This window comes from Neodiprion pinetum, chromosome 4 (assembly GCF_021155775.2).
Source record: "Neodiprion pinetum isolate iyNeoPine1 chromosome 4, iyNeoPine1.2, whole genome shotgun sequence".
Lineage (NCBI taxonomy): Eukaryota > Metazoa > Arthropoda > Insecta > Hymenoptera > Diprionidae > Neodiprion > Neodiprion pinetum.
The window spans coordinates 23411948-23438329 of NC_060235.2; the positions used below are offsets into that span (position 1 = coordinate 23411948).

Genomic DNA, 26382 nt, shown 5'->3' on the forward strand with positions numbered 1-26382 from the left:
ACGATGCGTATCGATACGATCATTTTGCCACCGTCACTTAAATTCTCGAAAAAACATTAACAGATATTTTGAAACACTTACACAGAAACGTGAAGTATGAGGCGGAATGACAGATGAACTTGATGAAGGGTTTTCTCATAGTCTGACCGACGACACTGTGAGGTGCTATGATGTAAGCCACGCTGAGAAATGGGAAGAGAATTCCAATCCGCATAGTCTCCAAGGCTTGAAGCAAAATATTTTTCCGACGGAAACCAGGCAGTCCCTCGTACCAAATGGATGCAAGCAGCTGCTGCACGTTAGGATGTGCAACGAACTAGATTCAGACAAATAAAAGCTTTCTCAGATATCTCAACCGGCCAAAATTTATGAAAATCTTACTTACTTCGGCCGGTGTCATATTATGTCTAATTTCTGTCAATTACTACCCAACAGTCGGATGTCTCTTCAGGTCAAACTCATCTTTATAGTCAATTGGCGTAAAAAGCGATCAATTTCGAATGCGTAGTGCGATTCCCTACCTTCTTTTGACGCAACTTTATTGCCAATTTCAAACGGTTCAAGTGCATCCTTTCCCCGTGCTCAAAGGCTGGTCCCGTGGGGTCATGGTTCAAGAGCACTTCAAGTTCGTAAGAACTCCTCGTGTGATCCAGCAAAGCTGTTGCGAAGTCCTGGCACTGTCGTCTCAGTTCCTACAATGATAAATCCACAAAGTTCTTAAGATTGATTTCATCTGCAGTACATCTGGGAACCGAAAGAAAATATTCGACTTTCTACAAGTAAGGAGGTAAATTTTTAGGCCCTCTTCGAAATGAAGTTTTTGAATGGATATGCAGGTGGTCAATTTCTTTCTTCCTGTTGTCCTAGATTTTCAATTATCCTGGTTTTGTGATATGTTTTTCCCGGCTCTATTATACTGTGAAGAAATCACGAGTTTTAAAGGTTCCCATAAGTTTCGACCACCTTATAAGTCCTCTGCGCTCAGCAGTCGGATATCGGACAGCATCCCGTTTGGAAGAAACTTTCGCATTTCCTCCGATTGAAGCTCGAACCGTTCGATACTAGTAAGAGATATCAATATAGTTTCTCGATTAAATTTAAACCCATTGAAGCTCTACCAGCAGAAACCCGCGGGCTGAGAAATGATCGGAGAAAATCAGAGAGAGTACGGAATTGAAAGGAAGGAGTGATTTAATGCCAAAATCATCCCCCGTGTTACAAGACCACGATTTACGACCGTATAAATCAAAAGTTGGGTACCAATAGTGAGTATCGATAAGAGGTTGTGATATTTAGAGTATCCGCCAATAATATAAAAAGAGGTTACCGTGGTAATCAACGTGGTATGTGATGATTGCAAAATACATAGCGGAAAAAATAAATATGTTCTGACAAAGGGATGTGATTTGTTAATAACTGATTATTAATTACAAGATTTTGAGCCGATGCGAAGTTGTTTTCGTAGTTGAACAGTATTATATTAGCTGGAATATAGAACAGATGTATACTTTTTCGTAAATTGAATAGAAGTACTCTTTACGAAAGATGGAATCGATTATTTATAAAATTTTGGATTATTCAAAGGAAAAAAAGAATATCACATAGTACAACATGCCCGAAAAAAAACAATAGAAAATGATTGAATGTCGAGGTAAATATCGGATTGATGTGGCTAGATCCATTTATAATATATTATTATTATTATAAGAATTTACTTTCATTCGTCTGTCTTGTTTTTTCTCAGAGGCTAATACCGGTGAAATTCCCAAGTTTTGGTCCCACCACTAACGACTGAATAAATGAATAGATGAATATGTAAATGAACAAATCAATGAATGAGAAATATGTGAAAACTAATTCTACGTACATTTCATTTAGCAGTTTTCGTGTAATCATGACGAAGCAGGTGCCAGATTTAGGTACATGCGCAGTTCCAAACTACTGCGATATTTTTAGGAGGAACTTACGTCTTGAAGGAATTGCAAGCAGGATGAAGGATCGAATGAGACTTAAGCTTATAATATGGTCGCATCGAGGGATAGTTTTGAGATTCATGAGCTGAGTTTGAAGGGCGATCCGGTAAGCTCACCTGGTATTCAAGCTTGAATTCGTGCTCGAGGAAAGACAGCCGCCGAAGCTCCCACGAAAGTTCGAACGCAGTAAGTATGGGGTCCTTGGAAGAAAGTGCTATCAAAGACGGCGATGCCAAAGCCCGGTAAGCGTTAATTCTGCTCCGTGAGTGCCTCAGAGAATCTTCCATTCGTGATGTTACGCATTCGTCACACCTAATTAAAACATTAAGGAAAATGATGGACTCGTGGCTCAGATTTTAATTGTGCTTTATTGTTGGGTAGATTCTTAATTGTATCCTGGGGCTTTTGCTGGAAGAGAACTTTCCTAAAGTAATTCATAGAAATTTGACGATAAATTTTTTTCTAATTGGAACCAATTTGTGTGACGATTGCCAAATTTGTTTGCCTTCTCAATGAAGCAGGACTCTTAATTTATTCATTCTTAGACGGTAGCGAATAACCTTACGTAGCGAATCAATTGAATTTATTATACGTTACGGTGTTCTCATTTCGTGACTAAATGAAACTCGCAAAAAAATTCTCTATTTCATTACATTGTTCGTACGCAGCAAGAGCTATTCAAAACATCCTGTAGGTTTCCGATAATTTCTAATTTCTGGATTTTGATAATATGCTGTAGAAATCTACTTTGAGGTAAAAATGACATGTCAAAGTTAGATCATTGTAATTTTCGTCCATCTTTAGGTCCAATGATCAAATTCTGAATAAGAAAAGAAAAGAAACGCGAATTGAAAAGAACTACGGGTAAAAGTAATAAAAAAGTGCTCTTCTGTCGCATGCAGGAAACAGTGTTCGTTATTATTCAGAATTTGTTTCGACTTCCGGACACGGAGAAGTCAGTCGGTTCCGGTGTAGCCGGAAATTAGACCGGTCGGAAAAAAGAAGGTTCTCATTTTAGATCGTGACCGAGTATACCTTGAAAATTTCAGATGTCTATCTACAACCGTTTCGCAGATAATCGTCCATATGATAAAAGTCAATCTGGCAGTGCAACAGTTTTGTTGGGTGCTAGAGTTCACGAAACTTGAAGGTCTGTCAAAATTAAGAGACGCAGTTTGGTTCCTAACCGATTCTTATCCTGTTACCAAAGCGATGAGCAGGAAAAAACGAAAGGTTTTCGGAGTGAAGTCTCAAAATTGTTTATGAAATTGTAAAGAAATCGTTATTTCGGTTTTTCTCTTTGCTCAAGTAAAAATGCTAATCTCGTCAGAGCATTTCATTTTTTTTGTTTTACACGGGCAAAGTACCAACTGAACTCTGGTAGAACCTTCCTGGGATCACGCGGATCAACTCCTCACGTGAATATTCCGTAACGCTTAAGTTTGGTTGGATCAGCATAATTATAGAGGTTGACAAGTTGATGAAAAGAGTGATAAATATACCTCCTAATCTCGCCATATTTTTCATACTCTTCGTCGCAACGGTCGTAGATCATAGAAACAAATCAAGTTCTGAGAGTATAATGTTTCCTGAATAACGTGTTTAACGCATTTTATTATTAGTAATCAGTGAACCTAGTTGGATATGTTTCACTTCACCATTGTTAACAGGATCGTTAACCCGGGTGATGTGGCAAGGGAAGCGTACAACTTGGTATAAGATTCAAAATGTGAAAATCGCAACGCATCGATCACTCACCCACAGCGAACATCATGCGGCATCGGCAACGTGGCGCCTCTGTCTAGCAGGATCTTAATGATTTCGTAATTGTCTCTGTGCGCGGAAAGAATCAACGGAGTGATGTCTGGGGTGAAGGTGGCCGTATCGGGAGGAAGTGCCTCCCAACTCTGCGAATTCAAGGCTTGTTTAGTATTACAGCAATCGCCAACTTGTGTCGTGATTCTCTATGGCTTTACTTCATTCGCGGTACAGTTCATACACGGTACCACATATTAAACATCGATGCAAATAACTTTTTGTTTTTACTCGTAACGTCAATTCATTTTTCTTTCTCACAATGATGATATTACTAATAACAAAACAATAAATTTCAAAATAAATGATAATAATATCTGTTAACATGTATCATGACAAGACGTTACGTTTTTAGCCTCATTAAATCATGCTAGTACTCTGTTCAATTCGTACGGGGTGCACTTATTATTACGGACGATTAGCGGATACATGTAATTTTATTTCAGGGGATGAGATGAATATCGTCAATGAAACGAAGATTTATAATTATTACATTGAAGTGGTTGATTTCTTGAATTCTCTCATATTACTATAATTCTTCGATATCATGAGGCCTGATGCCGGAGAACCATGTTTTGAATGTGATGTACATAATGTACCATATAGTATATCGGTGTGTCGAGAAGTAGGTAAAAAACGAATATCCTAAGCGGCAAAAAGTTGTCGACAATATGGCATGAAATAGATGTCTGTAATCATCATATATATATATAATACATTGCTTACCGGTTTAGCAATCAGATTGTTCGGCGTGGTATAAATGAACCTCATTGTTTCGATACAATTATAATTAGATTATGATTCAATGCTGGGGAGATTGATCGAAGTGAGTTAATTAAAAATTTGTACCGACAGTCAAAAATTGTACAACACGAGCAAGCACCGCACTCAAAAAAATTTTTGCTTCGACAGCTAAAATTTTCTTCGACGTGAATAAATTTGAGGGAAACTATTTTTGATTGACATCCAACCGTCGATTGATTATTGGTTGCTGAGTGATTGAAAACGACAAAAAAATACTTAGCCATAAGAGTACATTTTAAATTATACAAAATAGGTTTAATGATATCTTGGCTTGAATCACAATAATTTAACTGATTTATCTTTACACGATTAGGTACCCATATTTTAAGTTTTGTCATTCTCTAAGCGTCGAATCATTTTGCGATCGAACTTTTTTAATTTCAGAACCAGAAATTGGAAATGATTATAGAATCAGACGATTCTGTAAGGGTAGTGCCAATCTTTGACCTCATCATTTTGAATGCAATTCGACTTGGAATCTGAACATAGTCTTTGATTATTTATATCAAAATGCTCTTTAGAGCATTTTTCTTAGAAATTTATAACTCAACCAGTCTTAGTAACTAGTCGGAGAATTTAAACTCTTCCTCACAAATACACAAAATATATTTACGTCACAGACCAAAATAGACATAAAAGTCTCAACACGTACAAAAATTTCTAGTGCGATTAGAAAATGATCTCTTATTCTACCATTTTACTGCAACAAAAATAAATACACCCCATCGACCGTACGTACACATGAATACATAATACATGAATTGAACTTGAAGTATCAGAGGAGGGACAAAATCAATATTCATTTCAGTTTGGAAACCTCGCAAAGAGGCATTGATAAAAAAACTTAATTGAATTGAAATATGTAGTTATACAAAGAATTGGTATCGATTCCGAGGTATTTTCAACATACAGAGTACGTATGACATGCATTCACATGAATACCAAAGCGGAAGGATATTGATATTGACAACATCTGCCTAAAAGTGAAATGGTCCAAAAACTTTTTCAAAATTTAGTGACTTGAATTTGAGGTAGTATAATGACGATTTACGTTTGTTTTATAGGAATTGTATGTAGAGCATCTTCCATGGCGATCGGTCCCACCCAAATTCTGTACAGTCCTTTGGTTACGCAGGACTTTGGAGCAATGGAACTTGAGCGAGGGAGTGGACGATGGATTCAATTCGACAGAGGTTCTGCATACAATTCCGATGTAACTTCACTCATACATATCACAGGCAAGTGCGTTTACTCGTTAAGTTATTGGTTGTTTGTATTGGCTCAGATATAACTACAAACGGAGGAAAAAAAATCATACAACGCTACTCGAAAAAAGCACCATAAAAAGATGTGGTGATTTCAAAGGTATGCTGACTCACAAGAATTTCATTAGCTCGGGGTAACGTTCGCTTCGGAACCAAGTAATTTTGTTTCGAACGTGTGTCGTTCAGTAGGTATCTTCAGTACTCTAGAGTATATGCGAAGTGTTATCACAGTGAATTAATTAGAATAAAAATTCTGTGTAATTCTGTTGTATCCAGATGTATTATAAATCATTCACCACGGGCTCGAGATATCACACTAAATTGATGTATGGATGTTTAGATGAGTAACATTCTCCGCAACTGACATGCATAACGCGTAATATCGAGCTATGATGAAGGTAACTTATAAAATCGGCCGGAATTTAATTTGTTTATCCATAAAAAATAAAGTACGAATAAGACTACGAACTGGCAGGCGGCAAGCCGACGACACAGAGCTGCTTACGTGAGGATCTCCACTCCTGTGGAAGCTCTCCTCGTGCTCTAGAAGAACCTCGACAGCCTCCACAAATTCTTCTGAGATGGCGTGGAGCAAGGCATCTTTGGTATCTACCCGATGCTCTATTAGTAGCTCTACCATTTCCAGGTTCTCGTTGTCGATTGCCATTAAAAGAGCAGACCTTCCCAGAGGATCCACGCAGTTGATGTTCGTGTAGTCGGTTTCTTGGGCACGTTGAAGCATTCTGTGAAATAAGTTGGCAATTTTGTAGCATTTTAGCAAGCTCACACAAACAATTTTCCGACGTTTAGGGGAAGCTGGTAGCCGGTCGGCATCTAGTACCGGACACTGCTGTTATCTGTCGAACTAAAAATAGTAGAACCAGTTTCTTTGCGTGGTTCGAACGTGTTAAGGGTACGTTAACTCTCAATGAAATCAGTATTTTCGTACACCGTTCTCTTATTTATGAAAAAAAAAAGAAGCGAACCATGTATGACAAAGTCTATTTATCAGCATAGGATCGGTTTTGTGATCAAGAAAAACCTGGGGTTCGTTAGGGCCCCAGTCATGCGATTGAAGGTAGAAAAATAAAGTCATGCGTTGCAGGGTTTATCGCACAGCACTGCTATTTACTAGAAGCTATATGTACAGTGTACTCCACAGGGACCAGTCCGATTTTACCGTGATCGATAAAATTCATAGTCTACTCTCTTCTTTTCTTTCTTTCCATATTTCGCGTCCCAACGGATATAAGTCTCCTCGATAAGAGACTCGGCAACCAATTCCAGATCGAGTGTGTGCAAACTTCAAGGAAACATGCAACACCATTGACATCGTGAAATAATATTTTATCGGTCGTACGTGAACTTTGAGAAGATCGAGACGCAGGTCTATCTGTGTTAAAAGAATGAAAGTCAACGCCATTACATATCCAAGTTTAAGAACAAATCGAGTTGACTATCTCAATGCGTATAATTCTACGCTACTCGATAATTCAGCAAGCATCCTGGTTAATTAAATTCTTTAATTGGAGTATAGACTTTTTTTTCACAAGACATCTACTGCCTTGCAATGATTTGAAGTGCAGTTCACGAGATTTCAAAATCACGGCATTCACAAAATATTTGCAATGTTTCCTCTCTGTGGTTGAACCACTGTTACCTGTTTTGCATCTCAACTTTTATTTGATATCATCTGATGCTGGTGATAGAACCGAATCTGTTCGAGTCATTTTAAGAGCAGCCAAAGTGCTTCTAAAGACGTTGCCCGCGGTTAGATGAAACTGAACCAATCTGTTATTGCGCAAGTTTTAGGTGAGTGCTGTATGAGTGAAAGATGATTAGTAGGCACGATAGATTTATGACGATTCTGTTGATGTAAATATTTACCTACTTTATCGAAATATATTATTCAAAGTTACTAAAGTCCTGATCATCCTTTATGTCAAGGTCCGAACTATGAAGCATTCTCTGCGAACATAGCCGCTGTTTTCGCTTGATCACGTGAAATTTTTTGGAACTTGGCCAGTGGGATCGTTTCTCAACTGTCCGATGGTCCAGATTCAACTTCGGAGGTGGGAACTGATATTTTACACGCATCATACGTGGAAATCGTATATTATTTACTCAATGACGTGTCGGGCATTGAGTCTAAAAACGTTAGTGCCAAAGAAATGATGTATAAAAATTTCAGAAGTCAGATTGGAGTCAAGTAAATTTGATATCTTTTACTTAAATGCCAAAATGTAGAACTTTCGAATCTGAACTAGAATAATCCAACTATCAATAATTTTACATAAATTATATTGAAAGAGTGCACAGTTTTCGAAACGCCAAGTAATTTCCACATCAACGTTCTGAAACGACTCAATTTTATTTCTAGTTTACAAAACTACCTCCGACGTGTTTTAAGCAGCTAGATCCTAATACTTAATATACAAATCAGGAGACCAATCTTGATTAGGAGCTATCGAAATATTGCGACACGCTTTGCGGGGTGTATTAACTTCACCGTCACAATTTGCGACAGGGTGGTGGGGGGCACACACTCGCAGTGTCACGTCACACTCTGGTATGCGTATTTGTTTATTTTTTGATTGGAGAATTAATATTATCCGTCATATCATTGACAAATTTTCAACAGTGCAGAGGACTTATGCGACGCGAGTATTACCCGTCCTTTAGATTTTTAACAGTATTTTCTATCGGATTGAAGTTCGTTTATTCAACGTTTTGACAACTGTATAAGGCACCGAATTTCAAGTATATATAGCCTCTAGAAAATAATAAAATCATATTTTTTTGTAGGGGCAAAAGAGATAATGTAACCCTCTCATCGACAAGGGGCATCAAATTTTTAACAAGGTGAAGGAGTTTGCTTGGATATGTTTTTCGAAAACGGGACCGTCGAGTCTTTATCATTTTGCCATCACTGCTCACTCGCCAATTTATTTTGTAAATCTATTCTTCTCTTGTGCGTTGATATTGTGCCACTCAGCCGTTCTGTCTAACGTAGCAGTTTTTACGTATCTGCAAGCGGTATAGAATGATTACGTTATTTGGAGGGATTTCGCAGGATCCTCTCTACGACGCACTTGATGGATCAAGCAGTTTTTGGTTTGGGAGTGGGGGACGAGGGACTTAAAATTGCCTTGAGACAAGTGATACTTATCCCTCCCTTCGACGATCAAGTAAGCGTTACTTTAAGTATGCGGGGCTCGTATCTGGTGTACTGTGATCATAAGAATGTATGTGGCATTCCATACTACGTAGACCTGGGTCTAATCCTTGACATCTCGGAAAAAGCCAGCGATTATTTTTATGATCGTTTTGACTTTGAATTGCATTCAGGTTTTTTCGCATTTTTTCGCATCAATTCTAACAATATATAAGGAAAGGTTAATCGCATAAAAACTTACCGTCTTACGGAAGCAATGTCACCACGTTCAACTGCCAGTAGATATTTTTTTTCGTCCAGAGTGAGACTTGCCATTTCTTGATGAGGTCGAACTACGTTCTCCTCCTCCATCATTCCGTGTATGCTGTGCCTCTGAAGAATAACATCCTTGTTCATGAGACTGACTTGGATACAAGCATGATATTTTTGAAAGTAATGAAGCTCTAAGGTAGTAGCCCTACAAAACATGGAATTGCAATTAAGCTCAATTTAATATAGCAACATTTTACTTTACAAGGAAAATGTCGTTCCGAAGTCACATTCATCCTCGCCTCGGAGGAGGATTTATAAGCCATTCGACATTCCCACAATTATAATCACATTAGGTATGCTAGATGCTACTCAAATTACACTCACGCCCGGTCGAAACTCGATTAATTGAATTCTCACGGCGCTGGAATCCTTGATCATTACTTAACATTCACTACGTTGGATCAAAGTTTATCCACTAAAAATTTGTAATAATTGGATCCAGGTGTTAACTTGTTAATTTCTGGAAATAGTTCTCGATTGGCAAGAGGATACAAGGCACGCAGCATTCGCATTGAACGATTCAACACCCGATCCATGAAGCTTTTCACTAAATAATACGCTGGTATCTTCTTTGTGCAGTTCTGATGCTTTCAAAGAGCTAGGGCATTGTCAATCAGCCTATGCTTTCACAAGTGCTTACACACTGCCATCACACCGTGTATGATATAAAGGGTTAAAAAATGAAATTTTTCATTCTGTTCCACATTCGAAACCAATTTTTCAGGTCCACTGAACTTTCAAGCGGGTTACTGACTGTAGACATTGTGAGATCCTTAAGCTCGATACACATTTATTGATTTGCCCCTCCGTACAGCTTCCGGTAATCACAGTGGCATTTATAAGTCATTAGGAAATGTCGAATATTTTTATCGTTCGATGACTTGACGTGATTAACGCTTGCAATGAATCGTATGTTGACTTGTAAAAGAGAAAAAAAAAAGAATATATTCTAAGATAAATTGAGAGTCAAAGCTGCAGAGATACGAATGACAATCTAATAAAAGAGAGATCATATCAATCAGTTTGTTTTCAAGATTTTTTAAAACATACTGAAGCGTGACACTTCTTTCATTTGGTGAAATCCACACACCACAATTGTCCTCAAAAGCGATAAATATGAAAAAAAAACCCAAAAAAAAAAACAAACCCACGGAAACCTGACTAGCTTCTACCGCTTCGCCTTATAAACTAGACTATCAATTTCATTCGGTAAGGGTAAGAAGTTGGTTAAAATCGTGCGTGACAGTCAGCGATGTTACGCAAGCTTATTTAACTAAGTGACTTTCTTATTCGAGCTATATAATGCGACTGATCGTAAGGTAAAGTTGGTTATGTTATGCAAGATGCTTTCACGCTTATGATGGTCGGAGAGAATTCAAAATTCCAGACAGCATTCCGGGTGAATTAGACGATTTAAGAAATCTAGGAGTCTATTTTTTATAGTTCAATACACGTGTCGTCTAATCGTAAATTATCGATGGTTACAAAATATCAGCTAAATCGAACCTCCTTTATCTTCTTAGATGTTTCGTAAAGAAGAATCGACCGAGCAAACACGAAGGCAATCGTCTTGGTTGGGAATGCGTAATTGTATAGTTTAGATTTTGGTTTCGAAGAACGTCATTTTCGCGTGTGTAGATTTTTGGAAAAAGTATTGGTAGAGGATTAGGAAATGTGTATTGAAGGACAATGAAGCGTGTGTGAAGAACCTTATGATGGACAGTGTATGGTAAGGGCGTGGCGCGGCTTGACAATTAGGGAGCGCCCGGATAAACACGGAGTGCCAGTCTCCGGCGTCATCCGAGTGGGCTGGTTATGTCTTTCCCTTTTTATCCATCTTTATCCCCGTCATCTTTCTCGCTCTCTGGACGTTCACTCCTTTTCAGAGTACCACACCCCTTCTACATTACACCCTTGTACGTCGACCGGTCAACCAGCGCTTCAATTTCTCTCAGGAATAGGAGAAGCTTGTTTTATTTTTCTCCGTCGTTATCGCTACCGACGATGGCGAGGACCTTAAAGACGAAGCTCTGAATTGTGTTTCTATACTCAATTTATGTTGCGGATTTCGTCCTCGCGTTGGCACTACCTTATAATTTATCATCTTGAAAATATCCACTTTGACGGATAAGGGAGACATCGCATAATTGGACAAACTGATTTCAACGACCAAAACTTCGAAACCACTTCTGGCACAAAGTAAAGCGACCCATGTTTCGGTGTTCCAGTAAATGGACATGTTATTCCAAAGAAAAAAAATGTTAGAAATTTGTTTTTGTCATATGTGGTGACAAAATTACTTTTCTCTGTTAATTTTCTCAAAGCGTACTGGCCATTTTTCTCAATTGCCTCATATTTCCAAAGTAACTCACGCTTAACGAAACTTGAATACCGATTTGTTGGCTACGAAATTATCATTTAATAACATTGATAAAAATGAAAATGCAAAATTATTTCCATGCAGGGGGTAATTTACGGGGTGTCGATTAAGACTAAGTTGCTACAAAATTTTGATATGCATGTACTGGTTGAAAAACAAAGCCCGATTTCTTTTCGAGTCATTCCTATCTAAGACAAGATTTAATGTACCGTTCCTAGAGCGCTGATTTTCCATAATCTGAAAAGAATCAGAAGAAACTAGTGAAATATAACCAATTTTTGAGTCCTCGTTGACAGCGGAGTTTTTATTACAGCAAAGGACAAGCGATTATTGAAAATAATCAAAATCTAAAATATGGGTATTGGAATGAATTTCTAATGCCAAAATGAAAAGAAAATATTTTTTGTAATGTGAGTTGAAAAAAAGTAACGATGTGAATTGCGCGTCTTTGACTATTACGAAAGCTGCGTTTTTGAAAAGGAAGCAAAAATGTTAAATTTCATGACATTTTTCTGATTGTTTTCAGATTCGATAAAATGGGCATGCTACATTCAGGAACTCAACAAATACGCTTCGCTTTATTTTGCCCAAATGTGTTTCAATAAATTTGTTACGAAATCGGACTATCCTATTGCACGACCTCTTCTTGTCGGCTGGCCACGGTGTTGAATAAAATTTTGCATGTTGCTTAGCCACAGTGCAATCCTTGACAAGTTGCGGAGAAGTTACTTGACTTGGCGGATTTTTGTCTATAGATATAGTCAGAAAATTCATACAAAATCATCTATTTAACAAGTTATTCTTGGCATAGTAAAATGAACGAAGCAATCCCTTGGAAATATCAGAATTCTGTAGCGTAATAAAATTTCTGAAACTCGGCTATAAAACTTTTGAATGTAAAGTTTGACACGAGTTTTCAACGATGAATATAAAAAAGATAACGAGCTTGGAGATCAATATAATGTAAATGTTTGCCTCTGAAACCTGACCGTCTTCGATTTTTTTCCTTCCTGAATCTTGCAGTGACTACATTTGGTAAAATGCGTTAAAGTTTTCCTAAATTTTTCTGAGTGACCTGTTCAATAAAAATGACAGATAATTTTAAAAAATGAGGACATCGCTATGAGTTTTCTTACAAAGAATAGCCAAAAAATTTGATCAGATCTAATTGGATTGAGATGAAGAATTTGAAAGATATATTCAGGTTATGTCCTACACGTTATTCAGACATATATGTGTACCTAACATTTATATAGAAATATATGTAACTCTAATCTCGTTTTATCGGTCAGTGAATCGAGAAATGAATTGGCTTCGGACAACCACCTGGCAGTTGTTAGCTTCAACTTCTCTTCTTTCCATTACATTTTATGTAACTGTTTGCCCACCAGCGAGGAAAAAAGAATGCCGAGAAAAAAAAAGACCCGACGATTGTAATTTCATTTTGAAATGCCCCTCGGCCATCGAAATAATCTCAACTAGTCCAGTTAAAATGAAGGACCCTAAGGATGGACCAACTTTCGAGAGATCGTAATTGTCAGCGTCTCTGCCTTCGCTCCAAGTTGAAGCTGCGACCCTCCCGAGACTCGGAAGTTAATAACAAGAAATTAGAGCAGCCCAGATCTTGAACGAGTTCCGTTGAAATTATCGGTGCTCGATACTTTTCGAAGATGGTTATAGGACAGTGGTTCTCAGTAGAAATTGTAATGTCTTCGTGTAACAGTTGCCTCGATATCTAACGTGAGTTGACATTCGTCTTACCTTACAAACAAGAATTGGTTTTAGCTAATGCAATGCAAGTGCCGAAAAGTCTTTTTTTAATGTTACGATTGACAATAGTTGTTATTTATTTACTCGAGCACATTCATTTGTCACTTCTTGTTCATGTCTTATTGTTTCTCAAGGCATTGAAAAATCAAACTTATTTTAACAAAAATTATGCGTTGCTGGTGAAATATCGAATAACAAAAGTGAAGGAAAGAAATAAACAGCAAAAAATTCTAGAGTAAAGAAAAGAGTCATAACACGACCAATCATAATGATCGAAACTCCGCAAGCTCTTTTGCGCGATGTTCATTATTTGAATTTTTATATGTATATATGTACAGAATTATTCATTCGAACACGTTTCTTTCAACCGGCAATCTGAAAAGAAAGTGTTGCGAAAAGAAGATAAACAACCAATATTATTTCGAAGAAGAATAAACGTCATTCAATCGGTCACACCGATCGGCGATCCAACGATTTCTCGTTTATTTGAATAGTTCCAACATCACTTGTACCATGGCTAAACGTAATAACCGATCAAAACCACAAAATTGCAGAGTGCAGCGACAGTACGTGTCGTAGCATCAAAGGTGCAGCAATCATGCTGCGTTCACTTCACAGGTCGAAGCTTACACGTTCAACTTGTATTAATGGAAGATGACTAAGAATGCCATCGTCTAATGGAACGTCCCAAGTCTGGCGATGGGAGAATACTTCGTTGCATAAAATGCGGTGAGTATAAATAAAAATACCGTTCGGTTGCCAAAAAATAATGAAGTATCAACAAGAACACGGAACGCATGCGCAATGAACCTACAATCATTTAGTGCGATGTAATATAATTTAGAGTTTCGGAGTTTCGACGTCTGATTAAGAATTTAAACTTTCAAGCTCACAATCATACCTATTTACATGAATTTTCCTGAACAGTTTAGCTGCTTCTTTTCGAAAACTTTGAGCACGGAAACTGTCTTGGGTTGACTAAAAGTCTTCGACTAATGTATCAAAGTTGAAATATTTCTGAACATTATCAAGCAATACAGTTGTTAAAAATTATCTTCTGTTGAGTTATCGATAATTTTTAATAATTAGCGTCATTATAAAAGTGCTGGCATTGTTTTGACATGTTTACTATTTATGGAAATCAGTTTCGCTGAAATTTCAGGAATATCCCATGCTCACAGAACATAGGTACTTAAAAATTATTGCTCCCAACACAGTTGCATTTAACAATAATGTGAGATCCCCTACTAGCCTGTAATGTTTCGAGATTTACCATTTTCCTAAAACCAAAATTTTCATACTTGTACCCATGTGTTTAGTAAAGTCATTTCAATATGTTCTTACTGGGGACGAAATCCCTTCTTCGAAGTTGAACCCAATGGTTGTTGGTTGACTAATCATTGCCATGGCCCGGAGCACCTTGTTGGTACCTTAAGAATTACCGTGGTAGAGCGAGGTTAACAATAGAGTGAGGGTTATCGATTACACAAATATCGAGTCCGTTCAAAGCTCGGGATGTATTTCAGTGAACATCTTACTAGCACATAAATCACGAGGCATCAAGATGCGAAATAGATTTGAGAATCTCAAGGAACTTCGAAGGCAGTGATCCCTTGAGAAAACTCCGCCGTCTTATAGAAAAATTGTAGCTGAAAAAAAAGAAATTTGGTTTGCTTTAAAATTTCACTACACTCAAAAATGACCAGGAGCGAGACTGAGAGGAAAATAAGAAAATCAATAATATCCAATGACCAAAGACTCGATTTGATTCGTCCTCTGTTTTCAGATTCCTAATATTATTTGTTGCGAGATTAAAGATACAATATGCTCTTCCAGCATCCATAAAGTCACTTAATTGATTATAGTTGGACATATTACTTAGGCAGTAAAAATCGAAGTACTAGTAAAGTCTCCATAATAGCTTTATAAAGAGCCATTTGTGTTTCAAGAGTACAAATTCTTTTTTATAAGTCGATGAAGACTCATCAGTTTTTCTCCCGTTGTGAAAGATCGTATGATATGCCCTAAACTTTTCGTGACAAATAAAAATGCGAGCAACAAAACAGTTTCTGTTGTTCTAGTTCTTCATCGTATTTTCCGAAACAGGTACCATTCGAGCAGCTTTAACATTGAGAATGTTTACGTTATCGTATGTGACTTATGTCATCAATTAAATATCAAATTGATTCCAAAAAAATATTCCACCTTTTATTGTCGTAAAGTAATTCTTTGATAATGGCTTTGTTTAAAGAAAACTATTTTTTTGGTGTAAAGATTTTCAATCAAATTTTATAACCTCGGTCAACGCCTGATCAATTTTGTCGGCATGAATGTAGAGATCATTCAAATCTCCCTGAATAATTTACGTTAAATTTATTGTAATTTTATAGCTGTTAATTGACCATAACTTTGGAGGCAATAGCAATCGAATCACTTTCGTTGGTGAAAATCATCATCAAAATACAGCGAGCAGATACGGAATAAAAAATAAACTTAAACATGGGAACTGTTTAAATTTGAAAACGACTGAGTTATCAAATAAACATCCCTCAACATATACGCCATTGAATGATCGTGAAGATGATTTTTAAAAAAAGTGGTCTCACCGCATTTCGACAATTCTTGCTGTCAGCATTCTTCGGATGTTATCAATACTCTTCTATATTTAGGTATAATAAGATAAAATTCTCTGATCAATTACCTAACTCGTGCATTAGACGCTTCGTTTTTATTATAGGTAAAAGTTGGAATTGTCGATAAAAGATAAAGGTTAAAATGTCACTGCAATAATTATGGTTTTTCAATGATGACATGAAAGGGTAATCTTTTTTTTTTTCTCTTTCTAAGTAATTTTCGGTAACGAAAATGTGTGTCTGTATTCTAATTTTTTTTTCACAAAGTTTAATTCAGCACAAACATATTGACCACTTCAGTTTTATTAATACAATATCTCATTTCATCGTCAACATCGATGGAAACTTCTTGAATTTTGTAAATTATCAATTTTGGGTCCTGATAACTCTAGAAAAGATACTCTGGGAAGATACTTCTCATCGTGCGAAAATGCAACTGAAGTCTGGCTTATCATTAGTCACTCTACACCCATTTCCTGCAGTTCCTCATCCAACACATAATCATATTTACATCATCGTTCTCGATTATGGAAAAGAGTGGTTTAAACTGAACCGATTGGTTACTCATCAAAAGCTGTGATTATTGATTGAGCTCGAGTCAATACTGTACCACGAATTCTCTGAAGTTCTTGCGGATTTGGAATCAGTTGCCCAACTGCTAAGTAACAAATCTTGTGTAGGAAATGGGCCGATAAATGCCACTCAGCTAGACCGTTGTTAAAGTTTAATTACCTAAGCGCGTTGCTTCCGTTCCAGTTATCAACACCCTGCAAATTTAAACGAGGAGCCTTCTGTTTATCTTTGCAACTACGCGTATACGATGTGAGTGTATGCATGCGCATATTCGCTCTGCTGTAAAACTCATATCATTCAGATTCAGTGACACGTTTCAGGTAGAGGAGTAAAATATGTTAAAGACTTTTTAGTATATCATGAATTCTGTACTCTTCTATTTTCTTCTGCACTTATACCAGCACCGCTTAATTTATTGTGGCCTACACTGTTCCAAGAACCGCGTATCAAGTACTTTGTTCAACAGTTAAAACATAACAAGGCCGAGGGTTGGGTCTTCACTTATTTACCCTAAAAGTACACACTTGGATCTTACAGAGACAATCGAATTTTGCAAGTTCTGATACCGCGAGGAAGATGATATAATAAGAGTGTAAATTTTTTACTCAACAGTTTGTTCCAACCAATGAGTTTCCGATAAATAATTGAATGCTACAAAATTGTGACAAGATTGCCCCGAAAATTATATCAAGTACCATCAAGTATAATACAAATTCGTGTTAAACATTTAATGAAACGAAATATATAAATAAAATCGGGATCAATTGTTGAAGTCATCGAAGTTTTAAAATATTGCAGAGATTCTAATGGAAACGAGAAAAGTTCAAATTCGGTTCGGCAAATTTCACATCCAAACTTGTCACTATCGAAACCATCCAACAGCTCAAGATGATGTTTATACACACCTTGACTTTCTTGTCGATTTCCGGTTTCTCGAGTAGATTGGCCGTCTGCATCGTAGACTGTAAAAATAGGGGTGGTTGCGGTGGAGCCTCTGGGTCGTAGTTCGGGTTAGACGCGGGAGGGCCGCGGAGAAATCCGCCGGTACCGGAACGCGCCCTCATCGCAGCCGCCATTCTCAGCGGAAACGACCCTCCGCTACTTCTCCTTCCTTCGCCCTCTTGGTCGCCTGCCAGGCCGATGCCCCCGGCGATGCTCTCCTCATCCTCCCCCGCGCTCTCTGTAAAGACACGCAGAAAATCGAGAATCAATTCCAATACTGTTGGAACTAATGAAAATATTTTTCAACCTGGTCGAACCAAAAATTTGTACGTAGATCCAATCTCTTTCAAAGTTTCGATACAGTTTGCTACCGTGTCGTGGTTAGGCGGTACCCTTTTTCGTTTCGTATAAACCGAAATCAACAGTAAATGCATGTTTCTGATCGATAGTCTGTCAGGTTGTTTGTTTTTCAGCTAACCAAAAAATGTTCCAAATCATCACCCAATATTTGTTTCTCATGAGAACACTGAGAGACTGACAGTATCTACAAGTGAGAATGACTATATCTTATTGTGAGCCCATGCTGACTACCAGATTCCATCACTGTTCGAAATACCCGGTGCAATACATCCGAAGATCCCACGAAGAAAATAATTATTAATAATTGACGTCCCACGAAATTATGCATTATTAATCACCCGAGCCTAAGGGTATCCATAATCTAAATGTCTAGTATCTTGATATTTGATTATGAAATCAGCCACGCAGCGCCGAAAAGCTTCCATGTAATCCATGAATGTCCAACCTCCCAAAACGTCACATTTTATAGAAAAGTATGCTGTTGCGATGATGATTATTGTTAGAAGGTCCATTTCATAGTCTTGGGTATGAGTTAGAACTCATTTCACCAAGATCTTCTGAGCATATGAGTTTGGGATGGATGAATTGCTTTTTATCCACCATTGACGGTTTTTCTTCTCGTATCAACAACAGAGAAGCAAGAATTTTTGCTCACGCAGCATGTATTGTGAATTGCGTCAGAGGATTCTGTATCCGGTTTCTGAAATGGTAATATATCATTACCGAGTGCGTCCACCTGCCTTGAAGCTATTCCGTCAACTCGGACGCAAGATTCCGTACAAAATAAATCTCATGTTCAGCCCCTTGAGATCAATCAGTCTTTCGTTTACGTGCTGCCACTTCGCTCAAAGCATCCATTTCATAACTTGAACCATCATCGTTCGAGTTTACTTCTGCTATAGTTCAGTAAAGGTTACCGCTAACACTATTCTTATCGATCAAGCTGTGGCATAGAGTGACGAAGGTATTAAGGTAGTGTATAAAATGACGAAAGGAAGGTTGGAACCAATCAAAGGTATCAAAAGAAATTTAAATAATTACTGCAAAGTAATATCCAAATCATTTAACAACCGGTACGTTGATTCAATTCAATCCTTACAACTTTTTCCAGTTGTCGCTCAGATCGTCATTGACACTGTTGGGAATTTGAACTCATGTTTTTCTGTTTTGTCGTCTAGCATGCTATGCGTGACGCTACTACGGTCGGTTGGGCAGTGCGATTTTCAATATTGGGTCAATAAAGTGTCGATACAGCATTACTGATCAAACAGAACGAAAAGGTGGGCAAGTTCAATCATCAACAGTGGCAGTGACGTCATTGCAGAAAAGGGTTTCCGTCGCCAGCTAAATGTTGGTGAGTGCCGTTAACAGGAATATGTATACAGAACTTTCCTTGTATATCAACTGCAGGATATTTGACAGTTCGTGATGATTCACAGTATTATAACAAATAATTAAAGATTGTTCACTGAATTAAAAAGAGATGCAAAATTAGAAACGACTGTGATAAAGCGGTTATAATGCCAAGGCTTGAACATTCCACAAATCCATGACACTATGCCGAGAGATAATTTCCACATTTGGAGTTGTATATCCTAATAGTTTAATTTGCAAAATTCCATTCTATGATTTGATTATCATTATTGTACAAACAAGAACGTGTGAGCTACCTCAAATTGAGTAGATATTAACAGTTTGTGTGATCATCTGGTGGAAGTTCATGATTCCCGGATAATTAACGTTATATTATAAATTTGAAACCGTGTAACATCTGTCTTTGGAACAAGGATTTGGAATGTGTTTACGTTTCTATATCAATTAAGTTGTACCGAGTTTTCAGTCTGAGCAAAAACATGAGAAACCAATAAATAATCGTTTTGATATCCTAAAATGTAACTCAACTTGAGAAGATCGATTATTACTTCCTTCTAAGAAATTAAAAATTTATCAATTCAATCAAACGTTTCTCAGTTTATTGACGAACGCTTCGCATTACCTTGGACACATTTTTACCAGCTCCTTAGTGAATCAGACGAACATTGCATTCGAAATAATTGTAAATCAATAAATCAATTAACACAGGCTTTATTGAAAAATATGTAAATATTAATGGAAACTCATTTCAAGAAAGTGACTGAAAATATTGATTAACGAAGATTATCATGCATCATACATCATACATAGTATTAAAGTTCGAAACCAAAGTGTGAATGTTCGAATGACGGATGTTCAGAAAGTGACGTCGCCCAAAATTTTTTCTCTCTTGACGTCATCGATCTATAGTAATCGTAACGACCAAAATCAGCTAGCCGAATTCCTCAGTCCCGAAACAACCGCGCAGTAGAGCCGACGTATGAAAATCGCGCTCCGGATCTGCTTCCTGGTGCAACTCGAGTTCCAGGACAAGTGCTCCGTAGTTTCTACGCTCCGGGTCCGCTACCTGATAGACCTTTAGGACTAATTTTTTTTGTGATTTTAATTGTCATAAAATCACAATACTTTATACTTCCATGCATGTGTAATCGTGATTTGTAGTATTGTATGGAAAAAAATCTTACGGGCAGATTAGGTTTGCGTCACGTGCACAAAGACAGTGTTCATTCTGTATACTGTGAAGCAAATACCAAAATTTTTTGGAGAGTCCATCGTGCCCCAGTCTCCCCTACAACTATGTCATCTCGTAAAACACTGACAATGAGTAAGCGAGAGCATGAGCACAAAAACTAGTTACACTAGGCATCCGACCCCTGGCGAGCTTTAGCGAGCGAGTGTTTTAAAACTAGTTAGTTTTAAATAGACAAATCATAAGATTTTATATGAACTCGCTATATTCGGATGACTTTTCTCATGGAATTCTTATTGGAATTTCTTTTCGGAAAAAGAAATTTTTTAGAAAGAAATTTTATTTGATTAAGGTCATTTTGATTCGTAGATTTGGAAGATACAATTAATCCAGAGTAGTATGAAAATTGTAATCCCTAGACAGATCAATTGCACATGAAACAAAAAACGCTGAAAGTAAGAATTAAATAAAAATGTTACGGATATCATTAAGTGATAACACTCCACAATGAGATTTATCAAAAAAAAAAAAAAATACATCTAGGTCTGATTGCGTGAAATTTTCAGAATTCAAGATTTCTAAACTCCGAACAGTAGTTGGATAAACGTTTTATGATGTATTTTGCGTTTTATTTCTTATTTGCGATTCGAATAGAACATACGATGAGTAATTAATATTTCGGAGCGTAGTATGATCTACATGCGTAAAATTAAGGACCTAAACGGGCTCAGTTTGTAGCATCCAAGCCCGAGAATGAGGAGAAGGTTTGAAGATTTCACGACGATTTTGCTTGGGAATCAAACGTCTGAAATTCTACGTTATCACAGGCAGCATTTCTACTCGTGAGTATAACAAAGCAAGTGCATGCTATGACCAAGTTTGTGCCGAGGTTATTGACTTGAAATTCAGTTGCGTGTTCGCGTTCAGAGGTTCATTCATTGTTAATTCTGCATATTTACGAGAGATCGCGGACGAGGTAAAATCGCGATAGTACGAAAAATGAACCAAATGTTGAAACTGTAAACAACGAATACAAATAATTACGTAATTAACCATGCAAATGTACTACGTTTCATTTTTACTTACGCTATTTTGGATTACGAATATTCATAACTTTATAGCCACTAAGAAATTGGCTTTTCGTGTCGCTAACGCATTGTAATTCAACGAAACACATCACAAACCCAATCTTAGTTAGACTACTCATTTGCTCTGTTCGTAAGAAAAAGATCGAAAAAAAATTGCTTCTCACTTATTGTTTTTCGAAACTGATGGAACACATTATTATTTCCATTTTCACGCTTGCTCGAGCTTTCACATGACAAAATTCTCTGTTGCGAAAAATCATTTCAGATATATGATACGTGACAAGTTGCAGGTGACGGCTTGTGGTTTTTCCGTTGACTGGATAATCTACTGAGGTACTATTAGAATTATCAGAGGTATACACTTGAACTGATATTTCCATATGTCAATAGTATGTTGATACCATAATGTCTTACCGTTTGCGCCATGAAAATTTGTCACTAAACCAACTCCTGTGACACATGTTATGGTTTTCGAGAAATGATTTGCCAAACTATCATGCCATGTATAATTCTCGATAAAGTATTCTGCGAAAACTAATCTGGTCCATATGGTGAGGCGAACAACGCGAGCGTTTCGTAAAGGATTACGGCGACGTGCATTTCATCCGTGTTCTAAAAAGGCATACGTGGGCGTCACCCCTGGGATTTTGCCCGTCTGGCTTGCCGCTGGCCTGATTGTGCGGTAAGCAGATCCCCGTGGCTGGCCCGATATTACCGACCCCAGACCGACGAACTGTCGACTTCCCCAAGTGGTCCAAATGCGAGACCCGATGCCGTTACAGCACTTGTAACGGGCGTACGGTTTAAACTACGTGTAGATCGCGAGAATGGATTGGTAATCGAACCAGACAGGGATTGAATTTCATCCAATCGAAATAGTACATTCCATTTCAAGTGCAGAGAGTAAGCGGTTTCTGATGAGTAGAAGGTTTACAACGTGAGCCAAGAATCGTGCTCCAATGACGCATGCTACTTTTTCCAACACTTGTGAGGAAAAGTTTGCTTTGAGAAACACCGAAAGTGCCACTGATGGCATGCGACACCGGGGTTAAAAGTAGCTTGACTTTAATAACAGAGTGCGTAAAATCAAATTGTCTAAAAGTGCGCATGCGCCAAAGAAAGCCCTAGTGTTCAAAATCGAGCATTTCAGTTGCGCACGTGCGCCAACGTCGTTTTACCGCACCGTTCGGAAATGGGGTGATATACGCACGCGCCACAGACTTCGAAAATCGAAATTTCCAAGCAGATGTCGGGAACATGTTTTATTCGAGCTGCTAATAGACAAGTGACGTGGGCACAGGCAATATTGAGCGCGGTATGAAGAAAGCGTTACCCAGACGAGAGAGAGTAAAGGATCGAACTGGCGTGAGCCCGTGACAAGGCGTCATCCAGCGTTTACTCGTATCTTTTGTCTGTCTTGATTGCACTGGAGGGTGGCCTTTTATACGTATTGATTGACAGGGTGTTTCGTAAAAATCGCCTGTTAGCTGAGAGGTGGAAAATTGTTCAGGTCGAAACACTTTTAGCGACACGGTTTTGGGGACCTGCAGGTTTAGTTTTCGTTACGCACTGAAACGGCTCCGTGTAGTTTCTTTTATGCCAAACGTAAGTTTGCCATATATGAGTCGTAGGCAATCGTGTACGTAAGCTGAAGACGAAATTCGAAAACATGCGAGACGTAAAGTACGCTTTGTGTCCATTGTGCATACGAAACTTTATTTAAAAACGTATAGTTTCCAAGTTTTTGTACTGTTCGGAGTACAAAAAAGTGCACTTTTAATTACCAAGAACGTAAAAGTGGACTTTTTAACGTCGCAAAAGCGATTACTTTAAACACGAACTGCGAGAAAAAAAATACGCATTATTCATAACGTTAATGTAGCGCGACATATCTATGATTTTTAAGTAATTTGAAAACTGATACATAAATCCCTACATTTGATAAAGCAAACAGTTAATTTTTAGTCTTAATTACAGCGAGGTTCTTCGCCAATTTCTGGAATGAAATTTTATTCAGCATGTATGAATTGACAGTAAAAAAAAAAAATAAATCGAACCAAGTGAGCTTTTGTGCACATGCGGGATTCTCGATAATTTCTTACTATGACGAGCACTGAAAAGGGATTACCTACGCTGTCTGCTTGCGAGTAAGATACCTAAAAATATTCCAAGGAGAGCATCTGAAGGGCCCAGTCAGGTTTTCGTGTGAAATGCATCTTTCAATCGCGTCAGACTTGCTGTGCACTAAGTTTTATCTAGTCTTAGAAATAACAGCCTTGTAGATATCTGTGTTTGCCTTACAGAATTTTATCAAATATTTCAGGGGAAAACTCGAGCCGCGATAAATTCTTTAAGGTTTAAATTGCTAATTACTGATGTAATTTAAAAAGTCTCTAAGAGCCCACTAAATTCAGGTGTCCGTAGGCTATACTCACGCTAGCTTATGCTTAAAGACGGTGTTAAGTAGAAGCAACAGGTTTTAAAGCACCAAGAACTTCAATCATCTGGACAAACGGTGTACTTGGTCTGGTTTATCAAATTTGCACGTCAAATCATCTAACTGTCCTCGCGAACAGAGACGTAGATTCTTTCTGAGAAAGTTTCGACATACCCTTCCATTAGCTTCAAGATGATGGACGAGATTCATCATTAGAACAAGCCAACACCATGCTAATATTTGATCGAATGTGAAGTGCAACTTGTGCGTACAAGATGATCGAATTCACGAATGACGGATCGAGCGATGATTGTGGCTTGGCACGAAGCAAATGCGTATCTCTTGTTTATAACAATAAAACGAAATAATTCGTGGCAATTTTTTCATGGTCTATTGTTCTGTGCAGAGGTGATCCATTTTTTTCATACGCTTTCTGTGCCCGCTGATGAGTGCGGATCAGCCTGGAGTCAATCCTTTGAACGAGGAAAAGTAAATATTTTGAATTAAGGAGATACATGGAAATTTTCTCGATGCGGAAGTGAAAACATAATATTGCAGTGTGTACGCATGGATGCAGACGCCTAACGGCTCGTTCCTTACTGGATCTCGGCGCAGCGACGGGCTCAGCATTGAAATATTGTTTGGCATGAGTTGCCAAGACAAACACCAATGTGCGGTGATGAACGTAATACAGTAGAAGAAAGTGCGTCTACCCCCTTTGCGGTACTATTGAATAACTGCCATAAGTTCGCATGATGTACAAGCCCGTGGTGCAGTGGTTATTATTATTTATGACATTAAGTAAACACGAACGGAGTGAATGCCCGTTCGTGGCGTACATATCGCAGTTTGAAGTATGGCAGATTTTCAAGTATGGTGAATAAGACCAAGTAAAACGTTGGTGCAAATACGTGTAATAAAAATCTCCATGATCCGTCGATGAAAATTATTGCTGACTTAATGTCGATAAAATTTTCTCAAAATGTAATCTTTGGCAATGTATGTACATACGTACAGTAATGTTCATTAAGACTTCCCTTTCCGGCTACCTTGTTTTCGGTCTGAAACAAAATGCGACCTCCATTCTATACAAATTACGTGCCAATGACTAGCGATGTAGTCGACGCGAGTGATTGGGACTTCTAGAAAATTTAGAAACTTTCCGCAGAAACGGATCAGGCTTTTCGAACTTTACTGTTATGTATCGAAGTGATTTCTTCTTCGTGTACAAAAGATAATCATCTCCTATCGTTAGTACAATGCAAGTGCTCAATGAATAGTAAATAATTGGGGATTATCTTGTTCAAGGTGATGTGTTAAAAATTTCTCAGTGCGAGAAGACTCAAATTTAAAGTGATATGTAGAGGGTAAAAAAGTATATGAGACTATCTCTCAAAATTGCATTAGATAATTCGTTTCATTATTCCGATTTCATCAAGAGATAATGGAATGAGGATTAGGATTCATAAAGGTGTAACTTATTGTTAGGCAATTTTTGCCAATACTACGTAGGTACATTTCACTGATGAATATCACATTTTCACTTAGCTTGACAAGTAGCCTTGAATCATTTATATCAATCTGTCCGCATATAAATAGGATGAAAATCGTGGATTTACGTTTGCTGTATTCCCCGTGAGTAATTACAGTAATGGATGTAAAGAAAAGTAGCTCATTATGCCTCCGAAATAAGCTGTCGTACAGAGTGTTTGGTATCAATCGCCCCAGGTGAATATTTTAACCATGAAAACATATAACGAGTTGTGTATAAAACTGGACGAGTTTTAAGGGAAAAAGATGATGCTGATATGGGTCGAATTTTTGAACTAAATTATCTTACTTTGGCGTTGTCACACGCGATCACTTATGAAAGTCCTGTGATCATAATTCGTGATCCAAAGCAAAATTGCAAAGAATATTACCATACCAAATTCGCCAATTTTGTGTCCGTGCAACAAAATTGGAATTTTAATAATTATTTTGCTGTCTTTCAATTTTTTTCTGATCTCGCTATCAGTTACTTACATTAAAAATACGAGTTTCCTATCGGAATCAAACGTGACTTAGGAAAAGTTGATGCAAATAAATGTCATCTTTTTACCTCGAAATCCCACAAGTTTGTATCAAACTTTTTCTTGTATCTCTTTTCATTCCTAAAGTATTTGCCTCGTACGAATAATACCGACCACCCTGTATACGTTACTCATGTAGGTATACATGTATACAAGTCCACAAAATTTTAAAACACCTCGTTCAATATCTGCTGAAAAAATATCAGCCTATTTTCTGCTT

At 37.6% G+C, this 26382-nt stretch overlaps 1 protein-coding gene across 9 annotated transcripts in view; it reads right to left on the reverse strand.

The window, feature by feature from the left end:
* The window catches only part of Trpgamma (Transient receptor potential cation channel gamma), a 108935-nt gene that overhangs the window by 13981 nt on the left and 68572 nt on the right, over nucleotides 1–26382 (reverse strand). For 5 of the 9 annotated variants that reach the window (XM_046619673.2, XM_069135758.1, XM_046619668.2 and 2 more), the window contains exons 3-9: nucleotides 17606–17880; nucleotides 9274–9404; nucleotides 6327–6600; nucleotides 3732–3880; nucleotides 2090–2285; nucleotides 522–692; nucleotides 82–316 (exon numbers count right to left, since the gene is read on the reverse strand). In XM_046619673.2, coding sequence (XP_046475629.1) covers nucleotides 82–316; nucleotides 522–692; nucleotides 2090–2285; nucleotides 3732–3880; nucleotides 6327–6600; nucleotides 9274–9404; nucleotides 17606–17776 — 1327 coding nt within the window. In that variant the 5' untranslated portion in view covers nucleotides 17777–17880. The remainder of the gene's footprint in view (nucleotides 1–81; nucleotides 317–521; nucleotides 693–2089; nucleotides 2286–3731; nucleotides 3881–6326; nucleotides 6601–9273; nucleotides 9405–17605; nucleotides 17881–26382) is intronic. The other 4 variants (XM_069135760.1, XM_069135759.1, XM_046619671.2 and 1 more) reach the window with 1 other exon arrangement.